This window comes from Danio rerio, chromosome 14 (genome assembly GCF_052040795.2).
Source record: "Danio rerio strain M-AB ecotype USA chromosome 14, GRCz13ab, whole genome shotgun sequence".
In the NCBI taxonomy this organism is placed as follows: domain Eukaryota; kingdom Metazoa; phylum Chordata; class Actinopteri; order Cypriniformes; family Danionidae; genus Danio; species Danio rerio.
The window spans coordinates 30041515-30063525 of NC_141034.1; the positions used below are offsets into that span (position 1 = coordinate 30041515).

Below are 22011 nucleotides of genomic sequence, written 5' to 3' on the forward strand. Positions count from 1 at the left end.
TTTCACAGCAGCGCCTACTAAACTCAACGGCCCACATGATCGCAGAACCCAGCAGCCAATCAGAACACCGCATTGGAACCCCCCATCCTATCATAATTCGTTCTGCCGTAAACCCCCTAAAATTACCCAACTGAAAACGTGGGTGAAAGAAATGATCATAGCAAGTTTGTCTGTCCCGCACGTACGTGAACTATGTGGTGAGCCATTGCGCAGCTGCCGATGCTGACCGTGTTGTTACTGTGCGCATTTTTGTTTGCGAAACTATGAGTTACTTGGTGATTTCCGTGCACATTAGAAACTGTACACTACAAACATTCAACTGCCAATGTAAGTCATTTGAGAAAGCGCCAAAGAGTAAAGAAAAGAAAGAGTAGATGATTAAGAAAATGTCAACAAGTCTTCATCTAAAGCAAGACAAGACATTTTGTACTGTGTTGTACTCATTTATGTAATTAGATAATTAATGACAGGGCTTTTGATTTAATTAAAATTATTATTGAAAGTTATTTCTACAGTTATATAGACATAATATAGCAATATTCATATATAGCAACATAACAATTTTTTCAGCCTCAGTAATGACCTAATGTTATTTACCGAAAGGTTTGAACAAGCAAGTAAAGAGTCATCGAGTAGTAAAAGATGGAAGAGACAGATTTTTTTATTTTTGGGTCAACTATCACATTAATGTCTTAAATATATATATATATATATATATTTATGTATATATATATATATATATATTTATGACATATATATATATATATATGTCAAGCCCATAGTCAGCATGATGAAATGGGGTGGTTCTTTTTCTCAAAAGTGGAGCTTTAACTTTCCTCATTCAAAATTTGGCCACTTGAATAATAAAAAATTAAAACAGAATAATAATAATATAGAGCTTCATAATTTTAGATTTTATTTGAAAATTCATGGATAACAAAAATAGCCAATTTAGCTTTCAAATTAATTTTAATATGGGCCTTTCGCGGTGCTTCAAGCCTTTTTATAGGTTTATTATATCAAAAATAAGGTTTAAGATTTAGAATAAAAGTTAATTGTAAATGTTTTCTCTATTTAACGACAATACAGTAGGTCAGTAGTGAATTTTCACAGTATGTCTGATAATATTTTTTCTTCTGGAGAAAGTCTTATTTGTTTTATTTCGGCTAGAATAAAAGCAGTTTTTAATTTTTTTAAAAAAGATTTTGAGGTCAAAATTATTAGCCCCTTTAAGCTAAACATTTTTCGACTGTCTACAGAACAAACCATCATTATACAATAACTTACCTAATTACCCTAACCTGCCTAGTTAACCTAAATAACCTAGTTAAGCCTTTAAATGTCACTTTAAGCTGTATAGAAGCGTCTTGAAAAGTATCTAGTCAAAAATTATGTACTGTTATCATGACAAAGATAAAATAAATCAGTTATTAGAAATGAGTTATTAAAACTATGATGTTTAGAAATATGTTGAAAAAAAATCTGCTATCAGTTAAACAGAAATTAGGGAAAATAAACAGGGGTGCTTATAATTCTGATTGTAGTTAGAATTGAGGTAAAGTTGATTTTACTTATTTTACTTTCACACATTCAGAATTACATTTATTCTTTGGAAATTCTGAATAGTGAAATCCTATTAGCAGCCAATTATACACAAAATTGTTCACAGTGAAATAAATAGTGCTAATGTTGTTTTGTCATCCTTACAAGTGATTTCAAACCAAATATTCAAAGTACCATGGTAAACAATATGGGGAGCATGTCACAAGTTGTCACTGAACGAATGTACGAATATAAAACCAACTTTACCTGAATGTAGTTCAACTGCTGTGAACTGCATTGTGATTTGTAAATGTGAATATATTGAGATAGGCTATATTGTCCGTTAGGGGGCGTCATACAACTCATCATAGTACAAAAAGTTAAAAAGCGAAACAGATCATTTACGTATTATATTTAAGCCAACCATCAACCAAATACTATTATATAAGAACTCAGAACAGCTTTATGGAAATTGTGTGTTTAAATAAATATTTCCAGTTTAAGATGATTGACTAAAGATTAACCTCTTGGCTCTGTTCATATTAGATGAGAATAAATAAGATTTAGCTGTTTATTAATTGCTGTATAAGTGGAAGAGATAGTTCATATAATATCTCAAACTAAATTTAAAAATAATATAATTTTGTATGAATCAGCCCAGCATGTTCAGATATATGTGTGTTATATGTGTTTGCATATATATATATATATATATATATATTAATAAATGACTTATAAATAAATGCCTTAACAGAAAAATCCCTTTATGCCATGATTTTAAGAAGACATAAAATACTCTATAAGGGAAACAGTGCAGCCATAATTAATTATCATTTTAAATCTTTGTCACTGTATCCTTCAAACCACAAGGTTTACCAATTTCACAAGATGTAATAAAAATGATATTTAATTATTTGTTCTTTTTTATATTTAAATATGTGCAAGTAATAATATGTGCTGTTTCAGTTTTACATGCATGTATTCATATTATGCAGAAAAAAAACAGACATTATTTTACTAATTAGTGACATTTAAGTTTCACTAAAAATTGTTTTGTTTTAAAAGTAAAGTATTTCATCAAAACACATTTATATTTCAAATCCAGTATACTATAAATGTAATTAAAAAAGTATTAGTCTCAACACAAAGACTTCGACTCAACATACTTAGGTTTTGAAAATATGTAGTTTCTGACATTGAAATAGTTTCTGACATTGATAGTGACCGATGAAGTGTCTCATAATTTTGACAAAAAGCAAGTACAAAAATAGGATATTTCTGATTGATTTCTGTTCAATAATGTTAGTATTTATTGTGGGTTTTGTGCATTCTGTTTTCAGGGTTAATAAGGAGTTTAGAAGAGCGTTTTACTCCTCCTCCCTGCTGCTGAAATGGGCTGAACGGTGCACAGTGTTCTGGCTGGAGCTCTGCCATTGTTTGAGATTCCTGATGTGAGTGTCTGGCTGGAAGGGTAAGCCTGGTGACTGGGTAAATCCTGCTCTCTCTCTGCTTTCCCATGACTCCATCTCCACTGAGACCAGTAACTCTTTTCCAGTTTTCCTCAATCAACACATGCTTTCATTTTTTTAGTTTGCAATATAACATACCCTTTTGATTTAGAGTATAAACTAATAATGTGAAATATTAGAGTTTTAGCATATAAACCAAACATTAAAAGTATAATAATTGCCTTGCTATTGAAATTATCCAACATTCGAAAGAAAATTTATTTAATTTGTTGATGTTTTTCAGCGTTTTATGCTTTTCAGTCGACCAGCAGTTGAAGTAGCCACACTGGCCTGGAGGCTTAAAATAATCCTTTAAACACAGGGTTCTCAAATATATATTTTAAAATGCTAAGGGAAATTACGTAAACATCCACTCCACCCTTGAGAAAACTACTAACATATGTGTTCCAGATTTTCAGCACCACAGTGTATAGAGCTCCAGCATTGTTTTCTTTGCACATTTACAGTGTTTATGTAGTTATATATTTACATTTATATTTATATTTGCTTCTGTGCTAAAATGACCTTGGCTGCCTGAATGAAACAAATGATCTGCAAACATCATGTTTGACAAAGTACCTAAGGCAAACATTAAAGTATAAATGGGTTATGTGGTTATAAACCTGGGGCAAAACATCAAGAATAATGGAGAAATGTATGCAAAGATTGGGTTTGGACATTTCAGTAGCTTTTATTTATGTAAAGAGATTCATAGTGCTCACATTGTGGCAAATACTGCAAATGTATGTGAACATGCTAGAGGGAGAAAAAAATAAAAATAAATCTCATCCGGCGAGATTCTGTCCTCTTCAATTCAAATATTATTTCCTTTTATTATTCAGCTTTAAAAACACTCAACATTTGGCCCTGATTTCTGACAGGAAAAATATGCAAATAAAAAACATCAGCCTGCAGATATTCAGGGCTCAAATTAAAAGACTCTTTAAAAAAAATCAAAAAGTAAATCCACCACCAAAGAGTGCAACAAACAAAACTAAAAGTTTATAAAGCAAGCAGAAAGAACATTTATTTGGAAACTTTATTATTTTTTTTTTTTTGTACATCTCCACCATCCAAACTTACAATTCAAGCCCTGAATCTGAGTTTTTAAAAGAAATTGTAGATCCAAAACAAAAAGTGTATCTTGCAATATACATGGTTCATAATATTTAACTCTCTTGTTTGGCTGACATCAGCTAACGTAAAAAATTGGCCAGTATTTAATCACTTGTTGTGATATAGCTACAGTGTGAACTGTGCACTTTTTTAAACATTTTGAATGTTTAGTGGTATATGCAGCTTGTTAGAAATCGCAATTAGCACCTTTACTTTGATTTTAACTTAAGGGTTAGCACCTCCCCCCAATAATAACTAGGAAGCATCAATGGAAGACGTCCTTAGATGACAAGGTCTTTGTCGACATCCTCTGAAAGCAGAAAAGAGACTAAGTTAGCAAGGAATTTTTGCTGTGTATACAGTTGTGTAAACTACTTAAAATATCAGAATTGTATTTAAGCAAAACATAATACTTGTTTTATACTGTAAACAACTGATGACATTTCATTTGTAATTTAGATTTTTTTTCAGTACAAAGCAATAAGGTTTTCAGAAATACAGATTAAGTCAGAATTATTAGCCCCCCTGTCAACCCCTGTCAAAATTTTGGAAAAACTTTTCTAAACATAATAGCATAATAACTTATTTCTAATGACTGATTTATTTTATCTTTGCAATGATGACAGTAAATAATATTTCACTAGATACTTATCAAGACACTTCTATACAGCTCAAAGTGACATTTAAAGGCTTAACTAGGTTAATTAGGTTACCTGGGCAGGTTCATAAGTTATTGTATGACAGTGGTTTGTTCTGTAGACTTTAGAAAAAAAATCTAGCTTAAAGGGGCTAATAATTTTGACCTAAAAATGTGTTTAAATTAAAAAAAAATATTTTATTCTAGTCGAAATAAAACAAATAAGACTTTTACTAAAAGAAAATATTATCAGGTAAACTGCAAAAAAATTCATTGCTTTGTTAAACATCATTTTGAAAAATATTTTAAAAAGGGAAAAAAATTCAAAGTGGGACTAATAATAATGACTTTAAGTGTATATTTACATTAATACAACACAATACCGATATTTTCGTCTTATTAGTAAATTTGGTAGCAAAAAAATCGACCTATCCATCCATCTATTCATCCATCATAAAAATCTTCATATTTACAGTTATGAATTGCATTATGGGACTTTGTTCTCTGCTCTGTCAACTTTGGATGTTGAAAATTCAACTCTGTAGTTGTATTGAAATGTTAGTAGTTTGAAACAATATATTGTATAAGAAATATTGTACTTAGAAAAATGAAAGTCTGAAAAATAAAAGGAAAATTTCTGGCAGAGTATTTTTATGTTTTTGTACCATAATTTACAACACCAGTCCAGGCAGTATATCACTTCAAAAAATTAAAAATGTAAACAAATTCTTTTAGTTTTTATTATTATTATTATTATAATTATTATTATTATTATTATTATTATTATTATTATTATTATTATTATTATTATTATTATTATTATTATTATTATTATTATTATTATTCAAAATATCAAAATATTCAACATTAAATGACGTTGGACGAAAGATCAAGGTTCCATAATCCAATTCGAAAACAATTTGATAAATACCACTAATACCTATCTATCTATCTAAAGAGAAAGATATGCATCTATATGGGTCACAGTTTTGTGTATTTATTAATCATATGTTTATTTCAACATTTACTGATCAATTATTAAATAATTCAAAGTTGTTTATGGTACTATTATTTAATTCACTGTGGTTTAACAATGGCTAAAAATATTTTTACACCTTAACCAAGATAATGTATTGTTCAGATTTTTTCTGATGCCACAGTAAAACATCAGCTAACATTTACCTAATGGACCCCTATTGTAAAGTGTTACCCATAGATAAATCATATGATCAGAAACTCACGCTCTTTGATCCCGAAGCAGTTTGCCCACTCCTCCAGAGCGATGTACTTGTCTTGGTCAGCATCGCACTGCTCAAAGAAGCTGGTGGTGCAGTGCTCCATTGGGATAAGAGGAGCACGCAGAGGGGCCAGCTCAGTGTGGGACAGGAACCTGATGAAATGTATAGAATATATGTAAATGAAACTTATAGAATAATAGGATGAAACTAGCTAAAATAGTTGTAAAAATGAGACAGCATACCCATCAATAGGGTGCTGGTCAAGCTGGCCAAACTGCCAGTGAACGGGGAAGATGTACATGTTGTAGTTCTTTTCAAAGTCCAGGGCCAAAAGGTCCAGAGAGTGATCACCAGCCTGAAGCCTCTTCTCATTCTCGTAAATCTTCTTCACCTGCAACAACAGGATAAGGTTTGCTGGAATTTTAGAGCCATGTGGGTTTAATTCCCATACAGAAATCTGACATGTGGTGATATATGGACATCCCAAAGGGCACCTTTATGTCAAAATGACATCAAATTGACATCAAGTATGATGTTAAAAAACATGTCAAAAATGCAAATTGATTTAATGCCATTTTGATCACCAAAATAATGACACAAAAATTATTATATAATAATATAAGGAAAGTTTTATTCATCTGAAAGCTACGATTCCAAGTTAAACTTTACACTCGATTCTATATTCATAGTATGCATGTAAACCATCTTGATGCAATCAAATTGACATCTAACATTGACGTCGAAAACATATAAAAACTGTCCTGTAATTCAGTGTTTCTCAACCACACTTCTGCAGAAGCACCAACACTGCAAACCCAATTCATGTTTTTGATGTCTCCTTTGTCTGTCCCACCTATTACAGGTCTTTTAGTCTCTGCTTATGAGTTGATGATCTGAATCATGTGTGTTTGGTTAGGGAGACACGGAAAATATGCAGAGCTGGTGGTCCTCCAGGAACGTGGTTGAGAAACACTGCTGTAATCGATTTTGGCTTTTTGTTGCCAATGCTAGACGTCAATTTGATGTCATGTTGACATTAAGGTAGTAAATTAAAATCAAATTAAAAATTAATTATCATAATTTATAATTGACTATTTGCATTTATTAGATTTTTCTAAAATAAAGTACATAAATTCAGATTCCTTAAAATAGCATAAATAGTTTAATTGTGAAAACTATTATATTTTATTTCTCTGTTATTGCTGTTACGTTGAGTAACTACTGTAGTTTTATTAATAGTTTAGTTTTCTATTTTTTCTATTTTCTAAATCAGATGTCTTTAAATTGTTATGCTGAGTTAAATGGAAAAATCAGCTAGTCAAGCTGCATCATAAAGGTTTTTCAGACTGTAAAGAACACGAAGTTGAACTTACCCTGAGTTTCTGCTTCTCGGTGAGCAGGTTGTTGTCCTCATCACGCTCATACAAAGTCACCAGCACGTTCTTCAGCCAGTCTCTCATGCGCAGGGGGAACTCATTCAGCTCATTCTCCAAGCAGGGAGCGATGTCTAAACAAAAGTACACACAATAAAGCAATCCATTTCAAACAAATAATAAACACAAACAGCATGCCAGTGCTCCTCCTGTGCTGACATATACCGTAGTATTATAGCCTAAAAGGGGGCAAATTACAGCCCTCTGGCTAATATTAGTGTAATAGCTGTTAGGGCTTAATTCGTTTACGCCAGAAACACATTTAGCGAGTTTCTGACTGAGACACCCTGCTTAGCGATGAGACAACGACACAGCAGGAGCTCCATCTGAGCCCTTCACTCCCGACTCATCCCATCAACTGTACAGCGGTGGTGGATCAGGCAGATTTAAGGGGATTCAGTGTGCTTTGTGCAAGCTCGGGCTCGTCCTGTACTCAGTGTTTGGAGAGGGCAACAGGGACGCCTCAAAGCTACAAGCCATCAATCACTCCAAAGCACTCAGCATTGATGGCCGGGTTTGTGAGTGGTCTGAGTTTTACGCTCAAAGTCTGTGCGAATCAGGGTCAGAAATTATTGGCTTGAGAAAAAAAAATGTACATAAAATGTACCAAAGAAATTGCCAAAAATTCACCATTAGACAGAGTTGTCTAATGTCACATCAGAGTAATGTTATATTAAATTTCTTATGTTGTTAGGCTATGAGCATTCTAACCAATCACACGTGTTTCTGCTGATGTTTTGATTGCAGTAGCCAATTATCATTAATAACAAAGTGTTTGATTATTTACCAACGGGTTTTGTCCGTGTGGTCAAATTATGAAGTGCATTTTTCTAAACACTTAACGTTTTTAAATGTATTCTATATTTTAAAGTTATTACTCACTATAGCAATATCAACAGCAGTTATTGATACTATACTTATAAGGAAAATATCTATCTTTATAACTTTATAAACTCCTATCACTGGTTTCCAGCAACTGCCATACTTTTATGTTTACTGTCATCACAAATTGAGCCAGGATATTATTTAATATTACTCAGATTGTGTTTGCCTGAAAGAACACATAAATAAATCTTAAATAGGATAGTTTGATAAATAGGGAAACATTTTATCAGTTTAATTGTGTATAATACCAAATTTAATGCTGTATTTACATATTTAACATAAAATATTGTAAAAATACATTTAATTATAATCAATTAAACACCTTTCATAGAAGAAAATGTATTTAAATTCTACATTGTAAAGCCCAAACAGTTAAGCTTACTTAAACCGTTTGAGGAAACTGATTGCAACAAACCCTTTAAGTTCAAAAACTAATCCTAATGAATACTCTTAACTTAATCCATTTGAGTAAACGAAGCAATTTGAGCACAGTAAAACTCAATAAATGAAGAGAACTCAAACCAACTGAGTACTGTAAAACTCAAGTAAAGGCAACTCAAACTGTTTGAGGAAAAATTGCTATAAACCATTTGAGTTAAAAAAAAAACTAATCTAAATGAGTACTGTGAACTCCATTTAAGTTGAAGTAATGAGGTATTTAATTAACTCATTACCTTCAACACTGAGTTCAAATCTCTTTTTAAATGAGTAGAATTAACTTTCAGTCAATTCAATTGTGAGTTAACCACACTCATTTCATTTGGTAAAGTTGACTGTTGGGTTTTACTGTTTACTGTTGGGGTTTTTTTAGTGTATAGTTTGAACATTTCCCACTTCTTTTTCCACAGGTATGTGCTCACATTTGCAGGGTCCGATGTAATCCATGTGCAGCTTGTGGCCCTTCTTGGTGCCCTCCAGAGAGCATTTGGTGGCAAAGAAGTGGCAGGAGGACTCGTAGGTCTTGTTGTTAGTGCCGCAGACCTGTGAAATAAACAGCGTAAATGCGAGCAGCCAGAAATGCCACGGATGTCAGGAGACTGACAGGTTTGAGTTCCCCCACAGTATTATACTAATGTTTTCTGACGTTATTTGCCCAATACATAAGGCAACGTTTCAATCAAGCTGCTGAAACTGTGTGCATGTATTCTTCTAGGCATTGCTGTCACCATACGGAAGTGAAATGAAGGGAATGAGAAAAGACACGCACATGCTCGAAGTCTCCGATTGGAGCGGGGCAGGTCAAAGGGTCCTGGCACACACACATGGGCTGGTTGCTGTCATCTACCTCACACACTTTGCCCTTCTTGCAGTGATGGTTTAGGCAGGGGTCTAGCAGAAAAAAAAATTCTTTAATGGCATACTTGAAGTCAGAATTATTAGCCCCCCATGAATTATTAATCCACCGCCCCCGTTTATTTTCCCCCCAATTTCTGTTTAACAGAGAGATTTTTTTAAACACATTTTTTAACATATTAGTTTTAATAACTCATTTATAATAACTGATTTATTTTATCTTTGCCATGATGACAGTAAATAATATTTGACTAGATATTTATCAAGACACTTCTGTACAGCTTAAAGTGACATTTAAAGGCTTAACTAGGTTAATTAGTTTAACTAGGCAGGTTAGGGGAATTGGGCAAGTTATTGTATAACGATGGTTTGTTCTGTAGACTATCAAAAAAAATAAAGTTGAAAGGGGCAAATAATTTTGACCTTAAATTGGTTTTTACAAAAGTTAAAAAACGCTTTTATTCTAGCCGAAAGAAAATAAATACGATTTTCTCCAGAAGAACACATATTATCAGACATACTGTGAAAATTTCCTTGCTGTATTAAACATCATTTGGGAAATATAAATATATATATATATATATATATATATATATATATATATATATATATATATATATATATATATATATATATATATATATATATATATATATATATTTCAAAGGGGAGCTAACAATTTTGACTTCAACTGAATATTCTAAATGGTCTTTCAGTCTACTTTCATAGCCCCAAATTATTTTTTTGTTTTGTTATTACTTACATCAAGTGTTTTTGATATGCATTTTAAACTTTTTAGTTATTTTTTATGAATTTGATATAAAAAAACATTATTTTGTATTTTATTTCTTTAAAAAATCTTTTTCAGTGTATTGTAATAATAATAAAAATTTTACATATATTTTTGTTTATCAATAATATATAATAATATGTTTTTAATTTATAAATAAAATGAATATATAATAAAAAAAATTATGTAAATAATATTAATTAATTTTATTATATTTATTGTATTTAAAAAATAAATTGTTAGTTATTTATTTAGTTTGAAGTGTTATTCTTAATATAATTTCACTAATGTGTAATTTTGTAATATTTTAGTGTATATAATATGTTATATCAAATTATATTACACATTATAATATATATTTGATTTTAAAATACATTTTGATGTATACTAAGTTGTGTTTCAAATAGTATATTTCTTTAAAGTTTACATTTAAAATGTTGTTTTTAAATGTATTTTTAAAATCTTTAGTCTAATATGTAATTTATAATTAATGTTTAATTTTATTTAATTTTTTTTCAAAGAGCATATTTTGAGAGTTTTCTTTAAATAATATCATTATTTATAATAACAATATTTTAACAATATTGTTATTATCCAAATATTAATAATAACATGTATTTATTTGTTTGTTCGTTCGTTCGTTCGTTCGTTCGTTCGTTCGTTCGTTCGATCGTTCGTTCGTTCGTTCGTTTATTTATTTATTTATTTATTTATTTATTTATTTATTTATTTATTTATTTATTTATTCATTCATTAATTCATTCATTCATTCACTCATTTTCCTTCGGCTTAGTCGCTTTTGTTTTACACTGCAAAGCCGAAGTTTTACACTGCAGACTGTAAAACTTATGCTGGATAAGTTGGTGGTTCGATCCATACACACTCATTCACACACATATACTATGGCCAATTTAGTTTATTTAATTGACCTAAACCTAAACCGGGGTTGGGGTTGGTGGGTTGGCGCAGCACACAGAAATGCCAACTGATCCAGCCCGGACTCAAACCAGGGACTTTCTTGCTGTGAGGTGACAGTGCTTACCACTGGGACACCATGTCGCCTTTGTTCATTCATTCATTCATTCATTCATTCATTCATTCATTCATTCATTCATTTATTTATAAAGGCATGTGTTTACAAATGTTTGTCCTCTAGTGGATTTACATTTCTAACTATTTTGTGGTGGGCATGTGGCTGGATGACTGGCACTGGCATCAACCAGCTCCTGTTTAACTATAGTCTGTCTGAAAATATAATTACAACTGTCTACTTTTGACTTATGCACAGCCTGTTATTACGCTTGTTCTTCTATATAATCTACACACAATATCACAACTTAACTCACGAGGGACAGCAGACATGATGCACACAGCAGATAAATCTCCTAGTAGGAAAACAAATCTGTATCACTGTAACCTTAAACACATGAAAAATGAACTCACTCTCAGCAATAACATCCTCCACGACCTCAATGGCTTCATCAAACTCTCCGGTCTCCACCTGGACTGGGTTTATTCCCACTTCCAGCTCCTAAAATGTAAAAAAACAGAAAGTATTATTGGTATGGATCGTGTGCAGCCATACCCAGTTTTAAACACAGCTTTCCTCTTTTATGTGAGGAAAATATGTAAAAGCTGAACTTCAAAAGCATAAGTAAGCGAATGACCCACATTACTGACATCTGTGTGCACATGTGGCGAAGCAATGAATTGTAATTATTCCCTTTTAGATATATTTTCAAACTTTTATGGATTCCAGGCCCTCAGGGAATTAAACAGGAAGTTGCATACAAAGACATCTGGTCCCATAATGAGGTTTATTTTTGGACTTGACTTGGCTCCTTAAGATACACTCAAAAATAAATAAATAAAAAAGGAGATGCACTTAAATATTAATGTAATGCAGGGTATCCACGAGGCCTTAAAACGTTTTAAAATGTCTTAAATCTCAAAAACTAAATGTTAGGCCTTTAAAAGTTTTCAATTTGCTGAAACTGTTGCTTGTGTTGTAGGTCTTAAATCTTTTTTGAATAGGTCTTAATTTTTCTTTGTTAATGTATAGCTGCTCAATTTGGCCATTACTAACATTCCGCCTCAATAAAACGTAACTTTTCTATTTAAAAATGTTCTATGTTATTTTTAATAGTTCTCCTTGTAATAACTGCTGAGGACACTGACCTGGACAGATATTTGTGCATATTTAGTTTATTATTGTTTTTAAATTATATATAAAAAAGTTTCATTTTAACGAAAGATTATGTTAAAAACAAGTGTATGTATAAAAACTAGAGCTTGCTTGTTTTGAGACTTCATTTAAAACATGCTAAGAAATAACTATTTTTATAACATTTTTCATTATGAAATTTTTAGTATTACTGTACAGTTAAATGTATTAAACTACAACTTTTTTGATAGGTCAATTCCATTGGGCCATTAGAAAAACACCTTAGCATTTAGCCTTGTATGAGTCTAAATTTACATTTATAATCGTCTTAAAAATGTTTTTAAAAGTCTTAAATTTAACTTGGTGAAACCTCCAGAAACTCTGTAATGAAATAGTTACCTCTTCAACAGCTGGCTCCTCTTCAGTCTGAAAAATGAATTTAATATGGACTTTAACACATTTAATTATAAAACAACTTTACTGTGGATGTTACAGAAATAAAAATGCTTAGTTTTGATAGAAAACTTGTTTTAATTTCATATTTTGCCATTCAAACAAAAGTAATCATTGAAATAACATCAAAAGATTTTATTAAATACACATGTATTTACAGTTTGGAAACAAAAACATTTAAGAGGCTACACATTCAGTTTTTCTGGATTAACTGAATGTTAGTATTTGTTTCATTCTATAAAGTACTTGCTGGTTTGCTTATTTGTTGATTTTATGACAACTGGTAACAAAAATGCAAATGATAAATCAGTGCTATTCTACTAAATTGTTCATTCATTCATTTTCCTTTGACTTAAGGCTGATTTATACTTCTGCGTCAAGCGTACATGCTTTGGCACAGCCTGTGCGCGTTCACATAGTCCTCACCGTGGCTAATGCCGATGCTGATGCGCACCTCTCAAAAAATTTAACTACACGTCGCAACGATGCATATCGCAAGCTCTGTGATTGGTCGGCTTAGTACCGATTGCGAGCATGGGCAGTGCTAAGGGCTGCAAGCTGGATAGAGCAAATGTTTAAAAGCATCGAAGGCCCTTGAAGAAGCTTCAAATGGAAACTTTTGTTCTGTGTTTACCTTATGATTAAAGTCTTTGCTTGTCTGCTGGTTCCCATTACAAAATGAGCAAGTTTTAGCTACTTCAGAAAAAACTAAATACCCATGAAGAAACTTGACAAAGTGGAATGTAAAAACCAGCTAGCATATCAGAAGTGTAATTGCAGAGTAACACAAACAACTCGCAGTATAAATGCACGTTATAAATGTGCATAGTCACAGTTATCAGGGGTCGTCACAGCATTATAAACCGCCAACTATTCCAGCATATGTTTTACACAGCGGATGCCCTTCCAGCCTCAACCCAGTACTGGGAAATACCTAAACACACTCATTCACACACATACACTACGGCCAATTTAGTTTATTCAATTCACCTATAGCACATGCCTTTGGACTGTGGAGGAATCCGGAGCACCCAGAGGAAACCGGAGACAACCCGGGGAGAACAGAATAGAAGAAATGCCAACTGGCCCAGCCGGAACTTGAACCAGCGTTCTTCTTGGAGTGAGGCTAACAACTGAGCCACCGTGTCACCCCATTCTACTAAATCTTGATTTCTTAACTGTTCTAAACTTAAAAACATAGGAATTGTGTTGTCTAAAAATTTAAACATGCAACCTTTTTTATCGTTTGTCAAAAAATGCTCTAAATTACAACCTTGTTGCTTTAAATTGATTTGGAATTTCATCATAAGTCTACAGAATACAACCAAAAATGACCCAAACACATAACTATAAGCTGTTAATCTAGAGCATTTTTAATCGCTCTCCTTTTTATCGCTGCATCTTACTTAAAATGATTAGAATTCATTTGTTTTTGTCATTTTTTAGCTTTACTTACTGGAGCTGCCAGAGTCTTGCCAGCGAGGCAGAACAGGAAGAAGATCCAAACCCTCATCTTGAGTTTCAGCCTAAGCAAAAAGAAAAAAGGAATTCCTCAGATTAACTCCCACAGCACCCAAAGCTCAAGGTAATCTTAAGCATACAGAGCATCACATGATTATATTATTATTATGCACATAACTAGTGTTATCCTGGAATGAAAGGGCTGTAGAAAACAGAAACACACACATACATTGCTTTCAACCCTATATACTCCTGTGGTATCAGTCCAGCTGTGGCTTGAGATCAATACCGTAACAGATCAAGACCTCAGCGGCTGAACCACACGCGTTCAGGCCACCAGACCTGCTCTGTATTCTAGACGACAGAGAAGTAGCCTACAGAAGTCAGTCTCTACAGACGCTGAAGCTGATTGAGATAAGAGCTCTGTCTGTCTTTGTTCTGCTGGCTCGACTGCTCACCTCTAGCTCAAAGAGACAGACTGATGTGAGATGTTCTCCTTGAGCAACGACACTTTCCTGCGGGGCGATACGGGCTTTTTGTCTGAAAGCATTCGCTACCTTGTCCATTTTCTCCGTACCAGAGATCTCTCTTCCTTTTGGTTGCCTTGTCTCTTTCTATCAATATAGATATGTTTTGTTTATGGCTGAAAGGTTCAAAGCAGTCATTGCAGCAGTGATCAAATCTTTTGACATTTTCGGGTGCACTAAAGATAAAAGATGAAAGCTAGACAGTATTGTTTCCCTGTACAAACACAGATCCGGTACTAGCTACAAAAACAATAGACACCCTGCAATTTGTGAACATGAAAGGCATGATTGTGATGCTTGCATACAAACTGCTGTAGGTTTGGCTGTTGAAATGATGGGTTATTGAGGAAGTGTCCGTCAGTTCTTGTAATAAGTTTGATGAATATGCATCGTGACATATTTGGACTTTATAAGTGATTTGGATCCGAGCTAATTCCCTCCCCTCAAGCTGTGCTGGGTCTGTTTGTGCTTGAGTGGGTAATGGGTGGGATCACCTCATATTATCTGCGCATTCATAATTGGCTGAGTTGTAAAATTCTTATGGGATTTAAGGAGTCTTCTTGAAACCATTGACCTGAAAATAATTTGCCCAGCAACTGCTGAGAATCTCCTTGGCTTGTTGCTCAAGGTTGTGAAATTCCTTGTTTTGTCAAGAAAAAAAAACCTTGAGGTGAGATGAGCTCATAAATTCTAATGAATATGAAAGACCTCCTTCTAGTGACATATGCCAAACTTTTCTTATAATTTTATCTACTTGGGGCTAGATTTACTAATGGTCTGTGTTTCTTTTAACCTTTTTAAACCCTGTTAAAAAAACTGCTGTCAGAATTCACTAAAGGGAAGGATTAAAAAGATGTGGACGCCAGTGACCTTATACACTGTAATAAACGATTAGTTGACTTTACTATCCTTGAATCAGAGTAAACCATTAGCATCTCACATGAAGTGATCAAAGTGGTTCAATAGGTTTCCTATTTAAAACTTGTCTCTACTGTAGTTATGTTGTGTTCTAAGACCAATGAAAGATTAATCATACTCACAAGGAACAAGGAACTTGGTACATAATGGCTGCAGCAGGCGCAATAATGTTACACAGTGGCAGTACCTGAAATTAGACCCCAGCTGGGTAACTTCCAATGTTCAATTCAATTTAATTCATGTTTATTTCTATAGCGTTTTTACAATGTAGATTGTGTCAAAGCAGATTAGCATAGAAGTTCTAGTAAGCTAAAACTGTGTCAGTCCAGTTTTCAGAGTTAGTTCAGTTCAGTGTGGTTTAAATTTCACTACTGAAAGTCCAAACACTGAAGAGCAAATCCATTGATGCACAGCAACACAAGTCCCAAGCAAGTCAGTTGCAATAGTGGCGAGGATGAACCTTCACCAATTAACGAAAGTGAAGGAAAAAAACTTGAGAGAAACCAGGCTTCTATGTTAAATCAATGTCACCAAAGCTAAGTTAGTGTAGTTGCAGAGTTGATGAAAGTTAGCTGATTTTCTGGGCATTATAATAACATTGCAACATCGCCAAATTGGCCTAGAAAAAAGCTACTTTTTGTTTTTGGTCAGTCTTAGTACACAATGTAACTACAGAAGATTCAAACTCTTTTGTCATTTTTTAGCGAGATGATAATGATCTAATTTGATTCAATGATTTATCCTAGCTAAGCTAAAAATTCTCCTGCCAGACCCAGAGATTAGCTGACTGGATTCAAAACGTACAATTTCATACGAAAATGTATGATTTTAAAAAGGAGGCGTGGATCCCCAACCTCACCCCTTACTCCAATCGTCATTGTGTGATGAGCAAATCCTACTAAATTGTACGTATTAGATCGTACAAATTCCCACGAATTAGCCACTAAATCAAAAAGTTACGAATTACTATGAGATTGCGTTGTATTTACTGACTTATTTTAAGGGAAGTAACTTATTGTTTTTTAAAATGTTACATAGGTGTTAACTTTTGAACTTTTTGACTTTTTGTGTGATGGTCCTTTCCCTTATTTTTATTAGACATGATTGTTTAATGTAATTTAAATAATCATTTTAATCAAATAAATTATAATGTAATTTAATGTCTCCCTAAAATTATGGCTTAGATTATGTTAGTAGTAGAGTGCCTATATCTGAATATCATCGGTTCTGCTTGTTTGTGACCCTTTGCGAACATTTACATGACAAGAGCATATTAAAATATACATTTCCTTGTGCTTTTGCAAGTAAATGGCAAAACATTTGCAAACACAGGTCAGCAAAAAATTACAAACAATGCTGTATTATCAATGCCAGGTCAGTTGGCCATGACTAGAAAGAAACATCTGCATGATGTCACTGTTTTCACAAAATCACATTGATCAATACTTTACAAGTTGTCATTTCATTTTCAAGTCTTAAAAACACTGTTTAATGGATAAAAAAAAAACTATGGAGTAAACTAATTTTGCATAACGAAATTTAGTTACGTTTCCTTGTGAGAACAATAACATTCTTACACGATTAGTGGTTTGTTGCAACACAAAATTGACTCAAATATGGATGAACCAATTGTTGTCTAATGTAATGGAAATGTAATTGTAAAAATAACCCAATGTTGGGTTTGTCCATATTTGATCCAACGCTTGGTTATGACAACCCAGCATTTAGGTGTATTTGAATAACCAATTTGGTCTCTGTCTAATTTGCCTATTCAGTATGTTATATATGACATTTAATCTGCACCCCTCTACAACTGACTGCATGGGTAAATGCTGATTTGCTTTCATACAATCAACCTCTGTCACTGCAATATACAAAAAAAAAATTGTTTTTTCACAGTAATCTCTCTCAAACACGCCAGAATTCCATAGATTAGATTACATTTAGCCTATTGTTGCTATTGCTAAATTTACCGTAGAACACTTGTTTTTAAGTGCATGAAGCATGATCTCTTGTATTTATCACATGAAAACTGTGTAACCAGGTGCGTAAACCCTTCAATGGCTGTTTTCTTTGGAAAAATAGCTTGTTCCTTATGACTTGAGATGCCCCATCTCTCTAATGCACCTAGACATGGAAAACTACAGAGACTCTGTCACTCGTTGACATTTTGAAACTTGGCAGACAAAGAATCTTTTCACTTTCTGTCAAACAAAAATGCCCTATTTTCACAAGCTGAAGCTGTGTGAGTCATATGACGAAGGAAGCAACTCGACATCATGTCCTGTATTTAATTTGGAGGTCCGCTCTGTACTCTTCAGGCATCTTGGCACATTTATGTAAGTCACTTTCTTTGGCTAAACTAAAAAATCTATTACTCTGGTGGAGTCACTTTAGAGCAAAACAACTTGTTTTATTTGGAAGGTCACTTCCAAAATCAAACATCTCTGAACCCCAAGGTATAAAGGATGCCTTTTTTACCCAGTGTTTAATTTAGAGTTTAGTTAGGTAAGCAGGTTGTGGGGCGTAAACCCCGAGCAAAACAGCAGCTCAGTACTCTGCTTTTTCATTCCCTTTTTTTCTTCCAAAGAGTCATTTTCCAGAAGCTCTGCAGACGCAGTTCTCTCCCTCTCTGGAGCGACAAAACAGGTGGCTCAATCTCTAGACAAACAAATGAACTGCAAAAATGTATCCACCACATTTGAATTGCTGCCAACTAATCTTTACAGATTTAAATATTAAACAATACATGACTTCTGATTTCTTTAACAGACATCACCCAAGGTAGTTTTAGTATATATTTAACACACATAGACACAAAAAAAGCCAAATATCATCATCAGTGCCCAGCACTGGGATTGAGAATTTGGCATGGTGGGCATGCTTGATTTATGGAGCAGGAAGCCACTTGGCATGAGGAGTAAACCTCTGCATGAGCCACCTGTCCATTATGACACAATTACTTCCCTGCATCTGTGCAATGTTTGGCGCTAAACAGAAAAACAGCCTCCTTTTTAGCGAAAGCCATCTTGAAGCAGTGAACCTGCCACATGGAAAAAACATTTAACATGACAAAAACAAATCTGCGCTGACATGCTAACACTAAAACGTGATCTCAAATCAACACATCCTTAGATTTCTGGTTTCACAGGAAATGAAACCTCTCTGTAACCGTATTGTGTTTTCTGCAGAAACAAGGAATTGCTATAAAGCTAAACAAAGTGGAAGAGAGGATATTTTATCCTGTGTTGAAAAGCAGCTGTACCAGGACCTCTGAGACAGACAAAGGACAGTCAAAAGAGAGTGACTGAGCAAAAAAGGATCCGTGTAACTTGAGTTAACAATCACCTGACCTTTCTAAGTGGTCAGCCCTTCCCCCAGCGCTGTGTGTAAGTTAAACCGTTCTGTTGTTATTACTACTGCTTCATCCCGAGCAACCGTCTGTGGGAAAGGAAATGAATTTCACCCTATGAATAAAAGTGTATCACCTTGAAAAGACCTTATCTTGTGGCCAATAAAATGTGACTTATTCATTTATATTCCTATCTGATCTTCAAGGTGAGCGCAAGCCACAAACCACTGCTGGAAAAAATGGGGTTAAAACTAGATTTGGGCTAATCCACATTCTTAACCTGATCTGATAGCTCTTTCCAAACTATGAGAGTCCTTTTTATATTTTAGGGAGCAAATCTTTACTTTAAAGAGTGTTTTTTTTATATATATATACTTTTTGGACTATTGTGAATGCATTGCAAATAGCTATAAAAAAGAACATATCTGATTCTCCCCCAAAACTGGATTATTTCACTTGTCTGATGAACATAAAAGAAGATATTTTTTAAAATGGCTTTATAGTATTCTTGTGTCTTATCACGGAAAATAACAACTGCACTATAAAAAAATTTACTATTAATACAAAAAGTTCTCAAGTAAATATATATCTATTTAAGAATGGTTAGATAGCCAAATACTTTTTTGCAGTTCTTCAAAATATCTTCTTTTATGGCTAACAGAAGAAACTAATGTAATAAATGATTGTGCTGGTTTGAAACAATTTGACATGAACAGATGGTATAATTAGCATTTTTGGGTTAACTATCCTTTAAACTAGTCAAACAATTCCCACACTTTTTGTTTCACCCAATGGCACATAAAACTTTTGATAAAACGTCATTTCCTACATTTTCTTATAAAGTTGGACTTTGCATGTTATCAACTTACACCTTCATGTATTTGCTTGTATATTTTAATAATCCACACAGTATTTTAAGTAACTATTATTGAGTTAAACTTGTGCTTTTAAGTTTAGTTCTAACATAATTTAAAAAAAATTATACCTATATTAACTTCGTTGAATGCTTAAAAAACACACGTTTAAAATATTGTACAAATGCATTTTAAGGTCAGTATTATTAGCCCCTTTAAGCTATTTTTTCGACAGTCTACAGATCAAACCATCATTATACAATAACTTGCCTAATTACCCTAACCTGCCTAATTAACCAAATTAACCTAGCCTTAAGCCTTTAAATGTCACTTTAAACTGTACAGAAGTGTCCTGAAAAATATCTAGTCAAATATTGTTTACTGTAAACATGGCAAAGATAAAATAAATCAATTAGAAATGTGTTGTTAAAACTATTATGTTTTGAAATGTGTTGAAAAAATCTTGTCCCTGTTAAACAGAAATTGGAAAAGACAAATCAGAAGAGCTAATAATTTTGACTTCAACTGCATATGAAATTCAAACTTGTTTGTATCGTCATACAAAGGGAAAAATAGATCTTAAAAACTTGTATGACATGCATCGGGATGCTTGAGAATTTGCTAGAAAAACTTTCTAACCAAAGTTTTACATAACAATACACTCCTCTGACAGCTGTGGCCTGACAGTTTGTCTTCTCACGAATCTTGTTTGTCTACAGCGGCGACATCTGCCTCATTTCGACAAGGTCTCAAACAGCTGGTGAAAAATCGGCATTGAAACACGCATTCCTTTTGATGGGAGTAATTGTAAAGGGAGGGTCTATAAGGCCGAGTCTATCTCCCCTCCCCCTCCATCCCTGACTCCAGCTTCACCCCTCCTGCTGCTTATGTGGCACACAATACCTCAATATTGTGCTGCTCGCTGAGCCCTACAGCTCCCGTTCTGCATCAAACTTTGAGTAAACAGCACAGTAAGGAAGCCAGTTTGATAAAAAGCCAGTTCACATTTAATTCACAAAGACTTTGTGATCAATAAGTGCAGAAAGTTTACACAAAATAACAGACACCTGCTTAGTGTGGATGTTGTATAAATACTTTAGTGCTCTCTGTAAAATCTGTGCTTTCAGGAGAAAATGATGCTTACAACTTTGAGATAGTTTGGAGGCAAATTCACTTTCAGAACTGCAGCAATTCAAACATTTTCAAAAGATCATAATAGGATTCAAGCTGGTACCCTAAAGCTAGATTTTGGTGCCTTACGTGTGCATATTAGTACCTAAAAAGTACAAAACGTTGACAATGACTTCTTTTGTATCTGTACTTTTGAGCATGTAGGACAAAAATGAAGCTACTGTTTGCTTTGACAATAGTTTTAACAGTGTTAGTAAATCAACGCTTGTTAGTTTGTTAGTCAAGTTTTTGGAGAATGACAAGGTGAGGCAAATGAAAGCTCTTACCTTCTGTCCGTCTTACAGAGAAGCCAGAGGAGAAGTCAGCTGGTGAAACTTTCTGAGAGAACTTTCTGAAAGCAGCACAAGTTCACACAGAAGACATTTGCTGTGGGCAGGTCCACTCAACCCCCTTCACTTGGGACGTCCCACAGTTAACTCTGTGTATCCAACTCACGTGGACCTTGTCGAACTTCTAAAAGTTCAAACTTTTAACATTTAGGTATGTGAATATTAACATCATCCTATTGTGCTAAGCTTGATAGCTTTAGAAAACTACAAATATCTATTTTTTATTTTATTTATTTATTCTTTTTTTAAACACTTAAAAGAAGATTTTTAGTGAAAGGGATAGCTCACCCAAAAATCTAAATGTCCTCACTATTTACTTT

General features: G+C 33.5%; 1 protein-coding gene and 1 long non-coding RNA gene across 2 annotated transcripts; one reads left to right on the forward strand and one right to left on the reverse strand.

Annotated features, from left to right (window-relative positions):
- The first annotated feature begins 196 nt into the window (after positions 1-196).
- Positions 197-4421, forward strand: LOC141377524 (uncharacterized). The gene is made up of 2 exons (XR_015507519.1): positions 197-327; positions 2883-4421. It is a non-coding gene; the product is annotated as an uncharacterized LOC141377524 (long non-coding RNA).
- Positions 3721-21682, reverse strand: sparc (secreted protein, acidic, cysteine-rich (osteonectin)). The gene is given in 10 exon segments (NM_001001942.1): positions 3721-4476; positions 6045-6193; positions 6284-6432; positions 7415-7548; positions 9220-9340; positions 9567-9688; positions 11886-11973; positions 13006-13032; positions 14516-14585; positions 21629-21682. Coding segments are annotated over 9 exon segments (876 nt in total). The 5' UTR covers positions 14573-14585; positions 21629-21682; the 3' UTR covers positions 3721-4447.
- Positions 21683-22011: the final 329 nt, after the last annotated feature.